Here is a 20868-nt window from a genome sequence, read left to right on the forward strand (position 1 = left end):
CTCAGTACACAGAGTAGTAACAGGGTGATATTTAATATCCTGTTACATACAGCCTGTTACTTGGTGAAATATAGGTGATTAAATAGTTGCTTCTTGATTTATAATATAAAAACCATCCAGAGAGGAAAAAAAGTTATGTTATGAGTGCCTCCAGTCTAAAACATGCAAGAAGAAAAGCCTGAAACCAAGTCTGCCCAGTTTTCCCTTTTAAAATATAAATTGCACTTGTGCAAAGCAATCCAAAAAGCCTAAATAGCAGTAAAAATCTGAAGCTGCCTTGCTGTACCAAGGAGTATCTGTGTTCAGCATCTGAACTACAGGCAATTAGTTTTCAGCCATTCTGCACACAAAGCCATTTCTTCTACACCTTTCTAGTTTGAAAGGGTCTGCCATTAAATGCCATGCCACTGGGTGGGAAATAGACAAAGAAATAAAAAACAATAGCAGGAGTTTAAGGCCTTTATCTCCACGAGGAGCTGAAAACTGTGGCACAACCCATGACCAATACTTACTACATAAATTAGCACACTCCCACCCAGGGCTTCCAAAATCAGTCATTCTTTCTAACATCTGCCACACAGACAATCACACCAACAGCAAGCAACAGCGTCAATTAAGCATTTTAAGGTCTTCAAAATTCATAGCAAAGGGCACTTCTAAGAAAGATATCTTATCGATTTGGTTTTAAAAATAGACACCACACTCACATTCAAGGGACATCCTTCACTTTTAGGCCTTTGTCACAAATCTGAATCTTTATTGTTCTGAAAGAAATGCTATAAACATAAGACTCAAAACAAGAACTCCAACTTTCAGTCTCAGAAGAGGTGTGGTTCAATGCCCATATCACATGTAACAAGAAAGTCTCCTTAAAAAAGGAAAAAAAAAATTACTGTAAAGTCTTTCTTATGAATGAAAATGCAATCCCTTGTTTTTCTCATTACTTTGTGTACAGGCGGGCACCAAAAAAAAAACTCTTGCATTTTCTTTTGAATTCTTGCTATGACGCTTGACGAACTTTCTGCCATTCAACAAATTCATCCAGAAGCACGGGCCCTGCAAACAGACAAAACCTGGAGTTATCATTGGCAATGTTTTTCAAACACCTTCATTTTCAGCATGAGGGTTTAAAACTACTGTTCTAGGAAACATCCATGGCAATTCCATGGTAAAATACTCATAGATTATTAGTACAATCATTCCAATCCAAGGATGACAAAAAGTGCAAAAAAACCTCCATTTTATGGAAAAAATTGTTCCCGATATCTGACAGGTGGAGTGAACTGAATGGAAGGCATAAAAATAATCTTACAAATCTTGCAAACAGCACAACTAATTCCTTTTTCCAAAGTTTTCAAAATAGTGAATAATTACAAAATGGACCAAAATTGGACTTAGGCAATTCAGTCATGGCATGACTGACTACCAGCCAGGTGGAAAGTTCAGCCCCAAGTACCAGCAAGTAGGCAAAAATTGTTAAGCTATGGTTTATTATATATGGTTTATTATATATTAGTACAAAATGAGAGTTCGCTGTTTATAATTCTACTTGCAAGTCTGCAGTTGCATGCAGCAAGCACCTTCACTGGATCCTCACTGAATACAAGCTGTCTCAAGTAAATCATCATACTATTTACATACTATACGCCTGACAAACAAGTAGGAAAAATTAATAACTGCAGCTTGAAGGTGGATGGTTATCAGGGCTGTTTTTGTATTCATTGTTGGAAAAAAAACCCAAACCTTACAGTGTTGTTTCTGCAATAGAAATTAATTTTATGCAATTTTAAAATTCTCTGCTAATATTTGAATAAGCAAAACATTAAAAATACTTACATGCACCATCTTCATCGTAGTTGCTAAGATCTGCATGGACAGTTCTGCTGAACTCTAGTACATTGTACCACTGATCCTTGTTCATAACTCTATACTTCGATTGCTAGGAAAAGTAATTACAAAATATTAAAATGTCAAGTGGCATTTGGTACTCCTGCATCACATTTATCTTTTTATCCTCAATGAGTTCCTAACAAACTATTTAATAGGAAACAATGGCTATTACTGACTTGATTTTCTATTTTTAAAAATACTACACATGAACATATTTTGTAGTTATGAAACAACATGAAATGATTTCTTGGAAGATCAGAACAGAATCAAATTCCCCAAAACCTGGAAATCAATTAAGTTACCCCTCTAAGCTTCAAAAACTGGTATATTTTTGCCTAGCCCTAAAGTGGGGCATATCTAGCTGAGATGTATTTTCAGAATGAACTATTAAAAAAAAAATTAAAAATCTTATTTTCTCCAGGGTACAATACATTATGATCATAAAGACATAAAAAGCAAACTTGAAATGCAGTGTAGATGCAGCTGAATAGACTAGTGGGGTTCTACTACTTACTTTCAAGTTTATATTTAGAGTAAAACCAAGATGGAATTTTAGCTGTCTTTGATAAGAAAAGGGGCTGGGGCATAGAGGGGAAGAAAAGGATTTTGATGCATACAAGAACATTACTGTTTCATAAGCACATTGAGCAAGGTAAAGGGAGCAATACAGACACATTTTTGAATTAAAAAAACACAGTATTCTCACAGAACAGTTCAACTACTATGCCAACATTCAAAAAGTCAAGGAAACTTGTACCTCCAGGTATTGATAAAATACTGAAAACAGTGGCCAAGTTCTTCCAAGCAGAAGAGCTAACATGGACTTTGCAGTATCAATATCAAGACTTCGCTGGTCTTTTTCCTAAGGTTGAATAAAGAAAGCACAGAAACCAATCAAGTACAAGCTTGTTGAACAAATAAAAGTAAGAGCTTTCCTAACATTTCAGCAGTCTTACCCTTGCAAAATCAAAGGCGTATCTGTAGATATTCTTGAAGGATGAAATGTCATTCAACTGTGACCGTAAGAAGTCAAATTTACTCTGTAATTTTTCTGTACAATCACACCTTAAAAAAAAACAACAAAAAACCAAAACATTAGGAGTTCAAAACACAACATCAGGCAACAACAACAAAAAAAGCCAGCAAACACAAAATCCTGAAATCGTCACAGCGCAATCATTAGATATACAGGAGTAATACTGTGAAACTGACTTGAAGAATCTTGAACATGCTCAATATTTGCAGCTTACTGAAATGAATGCTGGCTTCTGTAAGCAAGCTTTTCGTTTTAAATATATCAGCAACATAAGAAGTGCATGCTTCACATTTCAAATAATAGTCTTTCAATTCCAAACTCTGTAATCTATATTCACACCCAGCAGTATCTTATCTTCCAATCACGATGAATGTTTGAAGACAACATCATTCAGCGGGCATTAAGGGGTAAAATCCAGCTGTAAATAATGGGAAAATGTAAACCCTAAACACGTAGTTTTCAAGTATGTGTTTACAAATGACAGGATTGAGCAGGCACTCTGCAAAACATACTAGTCTGCTCATGTTTCATGACTGATAAATGCAAGCTCTGATAAAATATTAATCACCTGATTAATAGTCAGTAACTATTCAACTGAAAAATCAAAGGCTGTATGAGAACATACAGGTCCACTAGTCAACAGGATAAAGCTTTGGCAAAAATAACCCTTTGGCAGAAAGATCTCCCTGTACTTTACTCAGCAAGGAAATAGAAAATGGGTCAGATTCACCAACAATGCCAAAGGAGAATGCAATTTAACTTTGCTAATTCTCCAGAAAATACTCACTCAATAGAAGAGTTATAACAGGACATTCTATTCTTAAAAAAAAGCTGCCACAACTAAAAAGGAATAAATTAAAAATCTGCCTTGCCTTGTATCCTTCATGAAGAAGCATACTTTCAGAAAAGCAGCTGTACATAAATACTTTCTCTGGTCATGTGTCCCCCTTTTAGCAGCCAGCCTCTCAGAGAATACATTTGCACCTCTAACAGCTCCACATGGACTTGCCACACAGGCCCTTAGCAAGAGCTGCTGAGATGCTGGGCTTTGATGCTCTACTTTGCCCACAGCTGATACTTCCCATTCCTCAGATCTGCCAGCCTGTGTGTGCACAGCTGCCTGTCAGTCTGTCTCAGTAGCAATTCAAACTGATGCAGCCTTTTATTATTTCTTGTACCTAGCAGCATCTACCTAAAGCAGCACTAAGTCCTAGCCAACACTGGTGTTAAATAAATAAAACTATTAGCTAATTAGGCTACATATTCAGATGACAACTAGTATATTCTGTGATAAACCATATAACGAATTGAAAAGATCTCTTGCTAAATGAGATTTAGTAAATGTAACAAAAAATAAAATGACTTCTTTTGTCTTCAGCCATTGAATTGGTCTGTATTCTACTATTTAACCCTTAAAATAGCATTATGCTATGGTAGAAAGGTGTTGTGTTTTTTATTCCTATCTCTTTTACTGTTCAAAGCTTCCTATTTCTACCAGAATGTTCTACACATTTGAGGACAAATCTACCTATTTAATCTACCTAAATGCTCAAGTTTTACGTGTACTAGTGACATATAAAATATTTATAGTGGGTTTATCACACATTGTTAAATATAACTTGATAGACTATTTACCATATCATGGGTAAACTCAAATTTCAGTATGTTTAAATTTCTTGCAAACTACTTTGTTAAAATTGCTCAAATAATCATAAATCTAAGTGCAAAGTAAAATGCCAGCTATTGTCTACAATACTATTGGCTATGTGTATTTTAATACACAATTTATTCTTTTGAAAAAGTTGGTATGAAAATGAGCAATAATTAAGTATCACGACTCCTAAGAAATTTATTATCAGTGCATTTATAACAAAAAGCCAAATGGATCATGCTCAGACCAGCACCAACCTCTGGATCCTGCACACAGACATATTTTGGTTAAAGCTGTTTAGGGCATTTCTGTACCTAGCAACTGACCTTCCTCCCAAAAATAGGCAAGGAGTTGTCAAACTCCTCTTTTACAGAGGCACAGCTGCCTGTGTGGCTGCACCATAAAACAGATGACTGAGGTCACTCATACTTGGAATAATCTTCCTAATAAGCAGAACAACCTTCTAATTAGCACAAGTGAATTAACACTAAACTCCTGTATAGACACTAGAAAAAGATGCAATTTCCCAAACTGTCTTTACTGAAAGATAGCACTGAATAGTGTTACCTCAAGATCAACAAAATTAGACATTAGCTTACTACATTCTCTTCTCATCCCTATATCACATTTTAAACAAAACTCAAATTAGCACCACAAACTGAATCTACTTTAATTTCTGTTTAGATAGAGAGATCATCTGAGGCATAGCTAACACGGACAAACTGATGATTCATTAACTCCTACTCAGATAGTCTAATGTTTTATATTTCATGGCTATTCACATATACTTGTCTTTTACTGAAAAGAAAAATCAGTAAGATGTTTACAAACATTAAACCAAAAGCATTTACGGTTATTATATACATTTCATCCTAAGAAGGATGAAATAATCGGCCTAGCAGAGGTACTTGATTCTGCCATGAAGAGAGCTTGCATATATACATACATATATATGTATATGCACATACACACACATAAGGGGCAGAATTCACCCCATCTACACAACATACTGGAAACCTCCCAGCCTAAGTTGCTTAGGTCTCATAACATGATATCTAGGTTGAATTCACCTTCATTTTGACAGCATCTACCTCACCACACATTTATTTTTCTCATAGACAGCAAACCTCACCAGTGTATTACAAAACAACATGCTGAGAGAATGTCACTTCAAGATTCAGGCACCCAAATGCTGCCATCTAACTGTCAGTTAGGGATGTCCTAAGCTTCAGGTGTTGCCATTCATTTAGGCAAGCAACCTCTAAGAGCAATTGAGGTGACCAGTCATTAGGTCTTAGGGCAAACTGGATATTTCCCTAGGCTCCATTACACTGACTGTATCTCCAAAGATTGCAGTAAGGGCTTAAGAAATCCAGCTCTTGCACATAAACCAAACATTTAGGTATCTTACTATTGAGCTGAATCCCACCCAGCACTGTTCATGCAATTATCTCGTGTAACATTTCATGTATCTTGAATTAAAGATTCTATACAGTAGTCTATGTGGAATACACTCTAGGGTTTTAATGCATTTCAATCTCATTTCTTCATGCAAAAATTAGAAAGAAAAGAAATAAGCTGTGTAAGCATGCAATAATATTTTATTGTTTTAAGTGTAAAACCCTTTTCCTTCAAACTCCTGTCAGACTTTTCAAGAGAAAATAGATAACCCCATTCCAGATGGAATCCCATAATATAATCCTCCCTTTCTAGTAAGCAAGTCTACAGCTTTGTATTTTCTTTCATCATGGTTTAACCTCAGATGGCAGCTAAACATCACAGAACTGTTTGCTCACTCTCAGCCAAAACCTGCACGTATTTTTTTAGCCTATGGATCTTGAGTTGTGCTATGTGAGCATCTCTGCTTCACCCAGCTGCTCAGCCAGCTTTTTAGAGAGCAACAGGGGAAGCAAACATACACATCAACTGCTTTAGGCTCAGGCAAGCACTCTCACCAGAAGTCTGTTTCTATGAAAACACACAGCAGTATCCTATTTTCAGTATTAAACACATTTAGACTATAGCATGACCAGCTCTGTTCTGAAAAGAACCAGAAGATTTCCAGTCAGCAAATTATTAGTCTAAAACATGGGCTCTGAACAGGCGCCTGATTTCATACATGTCCGTGCTTGCATTCTGTGAAACTGGCTAACTCTTAAAGCTTCTATTTGGGGGTAAGAATTAAATACTTCAGATAAGTGACCAATACTCATTCACTGCATCTGAAAAATCATGCACCCAAAATTTAATCTGTCGCCCTGAACTTCAGGCAATTTAATAATTCCCACTCCTAATTTAATTTCTGGTGATAGTCACACAATAATCAAAGCAACTGTCAGAAGCCCGATGCCAAATCAAGTAAGAGTTGAGAGTCAGTCCAGAGTCACTCACTCCAGAGTTTTGAGTAACCAGAGGGTATATGCCTGATACAATTTCCCAAACCAAGTGACAGGGAACTCTGCTCTAGCTGCAAGAGTAGTTCCCTATTTGTAATATTAAATGAAGTGTCATAACAAGACAGCCTTAAAACACTAGGGTACCATAAGCAGTTAAAGAATGAACAAAAAGTAACAACTGACTTAAGCCTCACAAAAAACTGATTACTTTAATGTAAGAAATAATCTCTTTAGGCAGAGCATTAACTAATCAAAAATCCAAATGCAAACAGAAAGAGCAAGAAGTTCACTTATAAATCGAAAAGGCGTTACTTAACCTAAGCATTAAGCATGGCTTCTGATGTGCATCTAACAAATAACACCAATAGCCAAAATTACTATCCATGCAGTCCTCATCTATAAAGCTCAGAAATCAGTAAAATCTTTCCATAATATCAGTGCTGAGACATGCTTATGTGCATCTCCAGATCTACTCATTTATATCTGCTAACTAGAATGGTATTTTAACATATTGTTGCAAGAAAAGGAAGCCATCAAAACCTGATTTAACAAGGTTTAGACAATAATTTAATTCGTTAACTCAGATTAATTTTGCAGTTGTGGACCAAAACAAGAACTAAAAGCCAGCTTTTTTTGTGTCTTATTTCCAACATACATGAAACAGAACAAGAATAGTTAAGTTATAGGTACAATTATAAAATTAGAACATTCTATTAGATATGTAAAAACACTCTTACTGTAATGAGGTCATTCCTTTTAACCATTCTTCCTTGGTAAAAAATCCCATGCTTTCAGCCTCTAGTTTCCAGGCTAAAACTAACATAATAATCTAGAGGAAACAAAAATAAAAATAAGAGGAGGAAAAGGAGTCAGTACATAAGAAAAGGCTGATTTACTAATGCCCAAGAACAAAAGTCTAAAGCATTCAAACATTCTAGCAGTTGTGATACGTGCTTGGTCTTCATATTTGTTACCACTGAAAAGTTCAGCTACATGCAATTTTTCCCTCACTTTCAATTTTTGAAAATTAAGTATTACTATAATAAACCCACCCAAAAAACCTCACACACACCGGCCAAGTAAACCTGATGTATTCAGCTGAAATATCTTAAGAGCAGCTCCTACAAGCAGGAAGATGAAAAACTCTCTGCTTAGTGGAGTTAAGAGTTATACACAAAATTTAACCTTATCGAATATCCCCTTAGGTGTTATTAGCACTATGAAAGAAACTTACATTTTCAGGTTCAACACCGATGTCTTCACAGAACTTTTCCATTCCTTCAGGGCCTACAACTTCATCAGGACCTTCAAAGCAAAAACCACACCAGAGTGAAAAATCCAAGTAAAGTTGACTGCTCACAAGAGTTATGAACAATACTTAGGCTATATTGCACCCAAAGTATTTCTAAAAACATAGAATTACACTATTAAGTAGCTTTTAAGCAAGACCTATTCTATCAAGTGCAATTGTGTAGACATGTATGTGCTACACCAGAACGTTTGTGCTGTGCACTGCCTCCCTATGATAGCAATGAGCCATCTTAGCTTTGTATCTGAGTTCTCAAAAAACTCAAATGAGCTTCCTATTGACCAGCTCAACTCCAATAGCTGTGGCAGTCAATTGTTTTAAGACAATTTGGGTACTGCTACTCTCTGCTGAAGTCACTTTATGAATAATGTTCTTAAAAAATTATTTTATCACCGACAAAAAAATTCTAATTCTGTCTGAGCTACTATTACACATTATTCTTTCAATGGTGCTAACATTATGGGTTTACACTAACACAGAGAGTGAATATACAAATAAAGTAAGATGAGTTTTACAATGCTGAGTAAAACAAACAAAGTGAAAACAATAAATTGAAGAAATGCTGAGCATGTTAGCCATATACAAAGCAAAAAAAAGGTTCAGGACCATAATGAAAACAAATTGATTAGGACCACAACAGTGAGCGTTATGCTGTCATTTCTCCATTTTAACAGCAAAGTCTCTAAAATGCAGCAAAATAGTGCCTTTAAAGAGTGCATACAGACACACACTCCAGGGCATTTGTTCTTCTAATCTCTCCGGCTTCAGTTATTTTGACTAAGCCTCCAAAAATTACTCCTACTGGGCAGCCAAATATTATTAAAAGGACTGTCAACACAGTATTTTAATGCATCCTGGATCACTACATTAATATTTAATGAGTATGAACTAATGTAAAAGGCAAAGGTTTTAGCTTCCAAAAGAATATACCACTTCACAACTTTTTGGCAAATTTTGCTACTTATAATAGGCAGAGTCCTTGATGAATCTGTCTCCACTTTATCTGCTGCCAGTGTAAGCAGACGCCTCTTTAAGAGTTTGGATAATGTGCTTTGAATAACTACTCACTGTGAGATAAGAACATCGTCAATAAAACCTATTGAGAATGGCTACTTCTGCAGAAAAATAAAATCCAACTGACACTTAACACCATGAATACCTACCTCCTGAAAAACATTGCAAAGGACATTTTGCCTAGGTAAGCAAGGCCAGTGTTAGATAGAAAATTCTTAAAAAAACCCAGCAAGTTATGAAGAGAAACACATACAAGGGTTCACTGGCAATGACAAGTAAAAGCTTGAATGAGTGTTTCTGGTCCAGAAATCATACATAAAACGCATACACTTAAATGTGTGGGTATAGTTTTATCTTTTAATGGAACCATTTTAGCTTCTATTGTATATAATTTAATTGGAATTCTAGTTCATGCTGGAAATGTGGCATTTTTTGATTGCCGGTTAACTAAAAGTATAACCTCCTACATTCAATTCTTGACTCAATAACAAAGCCAAAATCTACAGACATTAATTCTGAAGAATGTGCAAAGAAATTTATCACCAGAAAAATAACTTTGAATTATTATTTCCCTAGAAAAGACTCCACTCCAGAAGAGTATGCCTCAAATCTAAAGTATAGAGCAGATTACTATAAACAAGAGTAGTTCATTGGTGTGAAGACTGCAAGGAAAATATCAATCTTGATAAATATAATCAAACCAACTGCTGGCAGATAAATCAGCAGCTCTCTCCATACTAAGATCTGACAATTATTGAGTTCTAATCACCAACCAGCTATGATGGACTTTAAGTAGCGACCAGACAAGAAATTAATAACGATTCAGAAATCCTGAATTCAGAAACTATAGAATTGGTAAATAAATAGCAGTGATATACACTGCATAGTCAACTAAAGCAGCTATTTGATGGCAATTGTGAGTTGTTTGAAAGAGGCTACTTCAAATACTTCTGGAATGAAACATTGATATTTAGAATATAAAAAATATTAGTACAAATTCTCAGATGGAAAACCAGTATAAACCTCTATTATTTTGTTTTGTAAAACAGAAATCCAAAGAGGATAAATCATGACCTATATCATTAGCCTTCCAATATGATCACAAAGAAGATATAGTTAGACACATAAGCATCAATCTGAATTATCTCTCCATGTTCTGACTTCTACTTGACAATTTCAAAGCAAGAAGTGAATCACTCAGTATATCCCGGCTCAACATTGTACTGCTCATATCTGTTGTTTCATTTTAAAGTTATAAAGCATAAACAAAAACAAGTAAAGAAGAACAAATACCAAGAATGCAATAATAAAAGCTATCCTAATTCAAGTGCCCGTTATAAGGAAGCAAATACATGGACATGTTTTTATGTCTACATCAGCATACAAAAAGCAAAATGCAAGTAATGTTTTATGTATTGCTTTATTTAAAACAAAATCATATAGTTTCAAACCTGAATGCATTGCATATTACCTGCATATTCATAAAACCAAGCCAGGCACTTTTTGCTTGAAAAATGTTCCTCTCCACTTATTACTTTACCAGATGCTTGAGATCTGCAGTAGCAAATAGAAACACAGGGATGAACAGTGTTATTTTAATAACACATGTGAAAACCAGGAAAAGTTAAGTTACACAACATTTATTATGAATCTACTTAAATTGTTTAATGAGGTCAGTATACATCTAGTGTTATGCTGAATTTCATAAAAGGCAGCTGTGTCATCCTCAACTGCTGTTGGAACATAAAATTGCCTTTAGATTACAACCATCTCATAGCTCAATTTATTACAACTATTACTTTTCCTGAAATGCAGAAGTACTGTTATCTTGTAGATATTAAACAAAAAAAACCCACACAGATGGCCAAAATATCACTCCTCAGTAATTTAAATGCCTCATTATCGATTTTTATTTATACATACAAGCATTTAATGTTAGGTCTCTAATAAGCAGCTTGATTTTCAAGAGTGCTGAACATGCACAGACCCCATTAAGGTCAACAGAAGCTGCACAGTTTGACATATTTAAAAGTCAGGCTATTTATAGTTAACCATCCAAATCTGGGAAAAATACCCGGTCAATTGGTTTACATTATACATGTAATTAAGCATCTACAAATTCTATAGCTATTTGGTACGTACACCAGAATAGCAGTGTGCAATCTGTGGCAAGACTGAAGCTGCTCAGCACACAGAGCTTCCCCCATCATTGTTTTCATTATGTAACACACAACCCAGTTTGCCTAGGAAGTGAATTCTCTAATTCATCATTCATTAAAAGAATGCACAGAATTTCTTCCAGTAAAAACACCGACTACACAAAGGCAACTTCAGTCAGTAAGGAGTTGCAGCACCTTTTCAATGCATCCTCCTTTCAAACACAAATTATAGACTTTTAAAACAAGCTAAGGTTATTTCTAACAATGAGGTGAGAACTAATCATATGAGGCTTTAAAATTATGCAGCTCCCACATGGCAATTTTAAAATTAAAATGTCAAGCAGGAGAAGAATAGTTCAATTCTGAGAGGGATGAACAACTTTAACTCCCATGTATCATTTTTAGCTTCACTGGAAAAGAACACAACACTCTTAAGAAGAAGCATTCTGTGCTGAAAGCTAGAATTAAAGGAGTCCTACAAACATTCATCCGTCCATCCAACTGGCATGAGGAACACAAGTCACCAGAAAGAGGCAGAGTCATATGGTGTGCTATTGCTTATTGGCTTTATCCAGATTAACATAGATCTATTTGTAATCACTGATTTCACTAAAGAATATTACCAATAACTGGTTGTGTAAGAACATAATGCCAAAAATGCTTGTGTATCTAGCATTTTCTGATCACCTAGCATGAACTCTGACATCATAGTTTCTGCCCAACAACCATCTCCCTGTATAATCTGTGGGTTTTTTTCTTTTCCTAAGCTAAAAAAACACTAAGTAAAAGAAATTAAGATCCTAAATTTCCGTTAACAGTGTTCTAGAAAGACAAACTGAAAGTGAACACATGCAAACAAGTGCTAAGATGAGCAAGGAAACTGAAATTTGGTATTACAAACCAGAATAACTTAGTTTTCAGAAGTATACAAAGTAAAGTATGAGAAAACAGAAGTGTTCCCTCTAAATATACTTTGAGGCAGAACCATGAGAGAATAGAGTGGTACAGAGGATAATGCTGGCACAAGAAGAGATTTATAGGCAATCAATAACAGATTGAAACTAAAAGGTCATCAATGACTACAAAAAATGAGCTCTGGAATAGTTACCCAAAATGAACAATCATAACAAAATAAGAGTCTGTGTACTTCTAAGCTCAAGTTTGGCCAGCCAACGAGAGAGGTCATACACCACAATTTTTTGCAATAGCCATTCCCGTAGTGTGGATTTCGCAAGTCCTTTGTATCCTCATGTCCTCAGGACGTTAGCCCTAACTACTGCTCTACTCGCATACTTAGCAAGGTCTAATAGACGAAGCAGGCAGTTACTTCGGGGAAGCCACACTGTAAGCTCCTGCTGCACCGCGCTAATGGTTTATCATTCCAACAGCAACTTTTGGGTATCTCGGCATAAAGCGGTCTTTTTATACTAGTTAATGAACAAGGTGCTTCCGACGCCTGTATTTATTAGAAAAACCTTTCCTGCTCTTGTTTTCGAGTGTGCTGACCAATCCTTCCAATTTAGTGCGAAAAAGCAAAAAAATAAAAAAGAAGAAAAAAAGGGGGGAAAAAAAGAAAAAAAATGAGGAAACGACGATTTAGCACGGAGCCTCTAAGCACCGGCAACCTTAAAGAGCGGAGAGCCGCCTACCCCAGCGAGATAGAACGAATACGGGGACAAATGCCAGAACTGGCCCTTGAGGCAGAGCCAGGGGCAAAGCCAGCCGGGAACGGGAGCCGTTCGGTGGCGTTTCTCGCCGAGGCGTGACCACGCCGCCGCTGCGGCCGCACGCCGAGCGAGCGTCGCACCTGCACCGGACGTGCCCGCCGGCACCGGCCGCCGCCCCGCGAGACGCTACCTGCCGAGTTTACATTTCTTGAGGCCGGTGTCGTCCGCCGCCGCCGCCCCCGAGGACTTCCTCTTCTTCTTCACCGGCATCGTCCTGCCTCGGGGCGGGGCCGCCCCGCTGCCGGGGCCCGCAGCCGAGGCACCCCCGGGCTCGCTTCCCCTGGCCGCCGCCGCCTCCCGAGACCGGCGGTGAGGAAACGAGAGGAGACCCCGTTCCTGCTGCGCCTTCCCAGCCCCACCGGGCGCTGCCGTCCCCCGCTCACCGCGGGCAGACGCCGCCGCCGCTCCGTTCGCAGAAGCGGGTGTCGTGCCGGGGGCGGGAGCGAGCGCGGGCGGTATCGGCTGCGGAGAGAACGGCGAGAACGACCCGGACACAGACGGTGCCGGGCAGGAAGTGCTAGCGCCGCCGGGGCGGGGCCGCACCGGGACCCGCCCCCGGGAGGGCGGGGCTGCCGCGCGCGTTTCCCGGCCGGAGCGGGGCCCGCGCGCGTGCCGGTTACGGCTCGGCGTTTGCAGCGAAATAAACGGGGAAGCGCCAACCCCTCCAGTGCTTTGGAACCCGCACGGTCACAGCCCGCAGCCGGGGGGGAGCTGGGTGTTCCGTCAGCGCCGGAGCTGGGCTCAGGGCTGGGACAGCCGACTGCGGAGAGCCGCGAGCGGTGGCGGAGTTCAGGGGCAGGTGCTGGGCGGGACGGGAGGCGCTCCGTCCTTTTAGAGAGGCTCTAGAGAAGCGGCCGGGATCGCTCAGCGGGGCGCGGATCGCTACGCCCGCACTGGCCCGCGAAACCACGGGCAGCCACAAGCCTGTGGTCCCGGTGGGCGGTCTGAGCATTCTCCCAGCACTCGCCGGGGCCGGGACCGCGGTCCTTCTCCGCCTTGCTGTACCGGGCACCACGGGCTCCCTAGCGGAGTGGGGCGGGGGCGAGGGAAACACCCCAGGTACTGCGGCGGCCGTGATGCAGGTGACGGCAGGAGAGCTGTTTCGGTGAACCCAGGGGAAGCCCGCAGCGGATCGGTGCGGCCGAGCCCTCGGTGACTGCCGGGTGCTGCTGCCGTGCCAAAGAGCAGCGCTGCACCTTTTCCGCTCCGCCCGCTGCTCCAGCCTCGTCCCGCCCCGTTCCGCTGATTTCCGAGCGCGTCGAGCGCCGCCTCCCTGCCCCGCGCCACCCTCAGCTAGGCCGCCTGCGCGCCAGGGCCGCCATCTCTGGTCACCATAGTGACGGGTCTCGACGACGCCGGGACGGCTCCGGGCCTCTCCGGAGCCCTGTGCCCCGAAGCGAGCCGCCGTCCTTCCCGCCGTGAGCCTTTTGGGTCCAATCCCGCCAGCACCTGCATGTGCTCCCCTGCTACTCTGGATCCGCCCCCGCCTTGATCCCGCCTTGTCGGGGTGCGCGCCGCCACCATGGCCGGGGAGGGAGACAGGAGGAAGCGCTTTATTTCAGCCACGGCTGCCAACTACTTCGGGCTGGAGCCGGCGGGCGGTGCCGCTGCCCTGGCCGCGGGACTGCATTCCCGTCCCGAGCTGAGCCGCTTCCTCGACGACGGCAATGAGTTCCTGCTCGTGGTGCAGCCCTCGGGCGCGCAGCTCAGCGCCTCCAACAAGGTACCGTGGTGTCCGCCGCGTCCTGGCGTGCGAGCGGGGAGGCAGAGCCCGCAGTCAGCCCAGGCTTGATGCCATAAAAACGTGTCAGATTTGGGAGACGTCTCCCTCCTGCGAATATCTGTGCAGGTCTCTGTGTCTGCTGCAAGCTTCTGGCGGCTGCCGTGGTTTAACCCCAGCCAGCAGATAAGTACTACTCACTGTCCCCCCACCTCGCCATGGGGAGAAGAATCGGGAAGAACGCCGTGGGTTGAGATACGAGCAGTTTAATAACTGAAACGAAATAACGAAATAAAGTATAATAATAGCTAACTACTAACACGCTAATAATAATGTTAATAACTGTAATGAAAAGGGGCGAGAGAGGGGAATAAAACCCAAGAGAGACAAGAGATGCACAGTGCAGTTATTCACCACCCCCTGACTGATGCCCAGCCCGTCCCCCAGCAGCGATCGATGCCTCCCGACCAGCTCCCCCCAGTTCATACACTGAGCTGGATGCTCTGTGCTACGGAATATCCCTCTGGCCAGTTCGGGTCAGCTGCCCCGGCCATGCTGCCTCCCTGCTTCTTGTGCCCTCCTCACTAGCAGAGCACGGGAAACTGAAAAGTCCTTGACTTTGGGTAATTACTGCTCAGCAACAACCACTGTGTCTTAACATTATTCTCATACTAAACCCAAAACACAGCACTGTAAGAAAATTAACTCTATCCTTGCTGAAACAAGAACACTGTCCCCAGAGTCCACGAAGACTGTATGGTCAGCCGATGATACATTTGTTAGCAGATTTTGCCCATGTTGGTGCAGCTTTAGTGTGTTGTCTATTGTCTCTATGTGAATGGCCCAGGGCATGGAGTTGTATGTATGATTTCTTCCTGGGCATGGTTGCAAGCACGTGGCCCAAAGGATTGCATGGACAATGTCCGTGCAGGGAATGGGACCCAATGTATGGCGCATTGGCTCATAGTTGACAAATCCAAGGTGAGTGTTTGTCCAAAGCATCCATTTTTCAGTTTGACGGGTCCAGCTGTAAGCAAATCAGAGGTTCATTGTGTGGAATGTCCTGCCTTGAGTCTTGTGTTAAGCAAGTGACTTGGGATTGCTACCACGCGTGCACTCAGTGTCACCCTTTAGGGAGGGCATGGTGTGGTGCAGCCACTCAGAGTGTACAGGCAAGGTGTGGGTCTTGACACAGGTGTGGGACCTGTTGTTCTGCATTGAGACGAGGGACGTGGTGTCTCTTATGTCAGTGGCTTCACACACGGAAGAGGCATGTAAGGAGTCCTCACCATGTGGATGTGGACCCTTAGCTTACATAACTCCTTGGTTAATCCTCTGTGAAGTCTAGTGCCTGCTGTATTCAGGCAAGAATGAACATATTTGTGACCCAGTTTTTGGGGGTGCTGCTGAACCACTGTCTAAAGTGCAAAGCAGCTTTCAGCAGCTGTGGAAGATCAGATGCATATTAGTTTTGTACTCTGTGCTTGTCTCAGTGAAGCTATGTCTGTGGGAGTTGGGCTAAACACTTGATAAGAAAGTAAAACTGATACTGTCCAATAAACCTGTTATTACTACCCTTGGCTTCTTTTAACACAAAAATAGTACACAAGTGTTTGCAATTGTACAGGATCTGGGATTTCGCTTAGCATATCTTTTTGCTATAAATTTATCAAATGTTTAATAAATTTTCCAGTTCTATGAATTCTCCTTAGCCACAAATAATTTCAGTAATTACTTTATAGCAAGTTTTTGAACTTTACCCAGAAGTTAGGCTATGGATGGAACGTTCGTCATGCTGCAATTTATGATTTCAGTGATGAAGGAGCATGCCTGTCTCTGTTCTTGAGAAATCTATAATAATGTATTTACAAACTCAAGAGAACCATACAGAATATTTAGAATATATAGAAAAATATTCCCAAAGGTTTGTAGCATAAAAATACAATTTAAAAAATAGGCTTTCTACACAAGACAGAGTTTCTGTTTTGTCCAGAGAAAGTGGTAAGTGGAGTTTTCAAAATATAGTAAGAACTGATGATACTTACAGACATTATATGCTGTAGAAGGCCTTATGTATTTGATGTTGGAAGTCAGGTTCCTATGGACTCAGAAATAAGTATCATAAAAATTTTAATTTTCTGTGCAAATAAAATACTACCAGAATTGTATCAAAGTTCAGAGGGAGGAATATGGTTATTTTATATGTTTTCTTGATGCAAATTGTTCTGTAAATGGTTAGTAACAGCTTTCTAAACAAATCCTGTTTTCTTGATTATTACAGATTGAAGCTACTGATTCAAAGAATAATGTGTTGGTGTTCTTTAAGCTGAGACCTGATGTAATTACTGAAGATAATCTTCACAGTAATATTCTTGTGTCATCTATGCTAGATTCACCAATCAACACCCTTTATCAAGCTGTACGACAAGTTTTTGCACCAGTATTACTAAAGGTGAACAATATATTACTTTAATGTTCTGTAGATTTGTATTGAGACATTGGAATTCAATAGGATGTTACCTAATTCTGAGCTAAATATTTCATGTCATGAAACCAAAATGTTTGAGGAGATTAAGCAATGGTTGATAGCTATAGTTGCTAAGTTAAAGAAAGTACTTAAGCTCCTATCAGTAAGGATTTAAGAAAGGTTCTGGTCATACGTATGCCTGACAGGAAATGTGGAATACACTAGCTATTGGTTGTTATTGTGGAAAAATGGCTCACATGCTTTCAGGGTGCTTTTATGAACCTGGCAACTGACTTTTGATTTTGTAATAAAAATGTTTTTTATAGTATTATTCTGAATTGTTAAATCAAAAGAATGAGGTGCTCTTCCTTGACTTCAGGGAAAAAATGGTACATTGTACCACTACGTGGTTGGTACTTAATCTGAATTTTGTATTTTTTTAATGGGAAGAAAATACTAATTCCTCTATCATGTGAGTCATAATTTTCAAAATTTTCATTACAGGATGAGAAATGGAGTAAAACATTTGATCCCAAGCTCCAGAAACTTCTAAGTGAGCTTGAAGCCGGCTTGAGTACTGCTCTCAGACGATCAGATCCCAGTTACACGGGAACAAAATTCAGTGAAGATGATGTACGAGGTTTGTTTTGCAATTATGTCTCTTACAGTTAATTTTTGAATTCAGAGTATTGAATTCAGAGTAAATATTTACAAGTTGAGAGTTTAGGTTTCCCAGTGATTTCACAGTGTAAAATATAACTGGTTGTTGTTAGTAGACTGGAATTACTTGGTCATGCCAGAAGAGCAGAGTTGACTTTTATACTGCATCTACTCAGGATGAGAAATTAGAGGATATTTACATAACCATATGTATAAATTTGCTTTAGAAAGTATGTTCTGACTGAATGTATTTTATAAACATTCATTCATTTCATATATAAATATTTTCTAATTTTTTTGCAGCTATTCTTACACCTACAGATGAATTTCAGTTCTGGAGAGAATGTGCTCATCGTGGACATAAAGGATGTAGTAAAGAGAGAGCTTCATATTTTAGAGATCTATTTGAGGACATTGCAAAAGTATGTTTTATTTTGTGTGATCAGGGAAATATTTCTAGACTTAGTAAGAGCCACTCTTCCTATGAAATCTATGTCAGTATATGTACACTCTTTCCAAATATATGAATATATAACTATTGAGTTATTTTTTCTTAGGCAAAGTTTTACTTTAAATGATATTCATGTAGCTTGTAGTGACAGTGGTGCGTGAGAATGCCAGCATTTACTTGGGAGTGGATTTGGTCATTGAATACTAGGAGCTGCTGTGGAAATACAACTGTATGCTACAGTTGGTGAGCTGGGGATTGACTCATGAGGTGGAAAGGATGCCATTAATGTTGTTATGCAACACTTCAGGCACTCTCAAAGCACTTTCTTGAATAGTGCTTCAGATAGCAATGAATACTTCACACAAATAAACTTACACAAATGCTTGGTTTTTCAAGAGGATTGTGACATATTCTGTTATGCAGTAAACCTCAGGAAACTACAGCACTTGCCATCTTCAGAAAAGTGTAAATGCTTTGACCATGCTGTTTGCAAAGTAAACATATTAGGGATATTTTTTTCTAGGATTATTACAACTTGGATACCCTCTCATTATTTGAAGTTGTGGATTTGGTAGAGGCTACCAAGGACACTGTTGACAGTGTGTGGAGACAAACAGAGCATGATCCTTATCCACAGTCTCGCATGCATAATCTCTTGGATGTGACAGGTAAACCTTTATGCAATCTTTATTAAATGAGCAGTCAAGAAAAGTAAAATGATTCCTTGAGCAGAGACCTTCTTCCTTGTAAAGGCACCAGTAACAGCCCACAGCATGAAGGTGCTTGCTTCTTGTAATTATGATCCATGAATATTATTTGCCTTCTAGTGTGTGGTAATTCAGCCAGTTCTGATGCCTTTACATATGCTTGGGAATAGTTAGTTAGAAGACAGTTGTAATAGATAGTTAGAAGATGGAGTTGGATATCTTTCAGCCTGTGGGCTGGATGTGTCATGCTTCTGTTTGACTCCCTGTCTTTCTTTCAGAGGAGAAAACTTATTTACATAAACTCCCATTAAAGGTCAGTTCAGTCTGTGTGAAGATGAGAGCAAGATGTGCAGACAGGTTCTTCTCTCATTCTCTTGACAGCAGCCCCATGTTTGGGGACAGGCATAGGACAGTGAGATTGTGTGCTCCTGCCAGATGTGTGTGTGTGTGTGTGTGTGAGGAAGAGTTGTGGGGAGCAGCCAGATACAGCCATTGCTGCTGATTAGACAGATGCTTGTGTGTGGAATCCAGAATCCAAATCCATCAGCTTCACATGTTGGACCAACTTCTGTTTACCTTGGAGAAATTTATTGAACTGGAAACAAAATAATCAGTTATTGCTGCATTTGTGTAGTTTCAAATCAAGACACTACACTATTTTTTTAATGTGATTGGAATGTGGTGTAGCATTAAAGTAATTATTTTAAACAAACACCTTGGTTTTTAAATATTTTTTGTCTTCTAGGTGGCTCACTAGGTAGATTTGTTCAGAGAAAATTAGCAGCTTTGAATTTGTGGGAAGATACTTTTCACAGTGTTAAAGAAAATATACAGGCTGGCATCTTGGTTTGTGAGCAGTGGGTGTCAGCTTGTGAATACCTGACCGGACAACTGTGGCAACATTACACTCTACATCCATGGAAAAATGAGAAATATTTCCCTGAACTGATAGCCAAACTTGGCCAACGTCTTGATGAGGTAGAGGTTTGAATTATACACATTAGTTTCATTAGACACAGAATTAAACAGCATTGTTTCAAGTTAAAAAAGGGAATTAAAATACTTCCTTTTCAGAGTCAGTTAGTATTCCATAATCTGTTTGTCTGAGTCTTTCAAAAGTTTCTTGTAAAAAGTAGAGACATGTGTAAATATAAATTTTATGTAAAAATACATTTGTTATATCAAATACTTTCTTTCCCTCATAGGTGCTAACTGTTAGAACACTTCATGAAAAACTTATGTTCTTTTTGCCAGCTGGAGAAAAAAATTCTTTACGTCTTTCCCATGTGTTTGAACCCTTTGTTGGCCTAAATCCTGTACACTATAATCCTTACACAGAGGTATAATGCTTATTTTTAATTTATTCACATTCTTTCTGTGTCTTTCTGCAATGTATATAGCCCTAAACTAACACATGAACTCATTATCTCTAGCCATTGTGGAGAGCAGCAGTCTCTCAGTATGAAAGAATTATTGCACCAGTGGAACAAAAAATAGCAAGCAAATTGAAGAAATTTATTTCAGAAATTCAGGACAGTCCACTGCAGGTATGGGTAATTCTGTATTCTGAAAACTTTCCTGAAGATCAAGTTATTTAATTCCTAAGTAGTCAGTTTAGGGGATAGGAGTAAGTACTTAGAGCCAAAGACAGCACTACTGGGTGGTATCAGCCTATGTTTAA

At 39.7% G+C, this 20868-nt stretch overlaps 2 protein-coding genes across 4 annotated transcripts in view; one reads left to right on the plus strand and one right to left on the minus strand.

Moving 5' to 3' along the window:
• Positions 1–722: 722 nt before the first annotated feature.
• Positions 723–13717, minus strand: DCUN1D5 (defective in cullin neddylation 1 domain containing 5). Its single transcript, XM_005482582.3, has 8 exons — positions 13313–13717; positions 10768–10850; positions 8208–8278; positions 7711–7802; positions 2847–2955; positions 2648–2752; positions 1837–1939; positions 723–1056 (listed from the first exon to the last, which is right to left on the minus strand). The coding sequence occupies exons 1-8, from the start codon at positions 13390–13392 to the stop codon at positions 1001–1003; spliced, it is 699 nt and encodes a 232-aa protein (XP_005482639.1). The 5' UTR covers positions 13393–13717; the 3' UTR covers positions 723–1000.
• Positions 13718–14037: 320 nt separating this feature from the next.
• The window catches only part of DYNC2H1 (dynein cytoplasmic 2 heavy chain 1), a 143796-nt gene continuing 136965 nt past the window's right edge, over positions 14038–20868 (plus strand). For 2 of the 3 annotated variants that reach the window (XM_005482581.4, XM_074535163.1), the window contains exons 1-8: positions 14038–14905; positions 17184–17354; positions 17874–18009; positions 18333–18451; positions 19004–19148; positions 19933–20165; positions 20393–20527; positions 20621–20734. In XM_005482581.4, the coding sequence (XP_005482638.2) occupies positions 14705–14905; positions 17184–17354; positions 17874–18009; positions 18333–18451; positions 19004–19148; positions 19933–20165; positions 20393–20527; positions 20621–20734 (1254 nt within the window). In that variant the 5' untranslated portion in view covers positions 14038–14704. Of the gene's footprint in view, positions 15884–17183; positions 17355–17873; positions 18010–18332; positions 18452–19003; positions 19149–19932; positions 20166–20392; positions 20528–20620; positions 20735–20868 lie in introns of all 3 variants that reach the window. The other variant, XM_074535164.1, reaches the window with a different exon arrangement.

This window comes from Zonotrichia albicollis, chromosome 2 (assembly GCF_047830755.1).
Source record: "Zonotrichia albicollis isolate bZonAlb1 chromosome 2, bZonAlb1.hap1, whole genome shotgun sequence".
NCBI classification, from domain to species: Eukaryota; Metazoa; Chordata; class Aves; order Passeriformes; family Passerellidae; genus Zonotrichia; species Zonotrichia albicollis.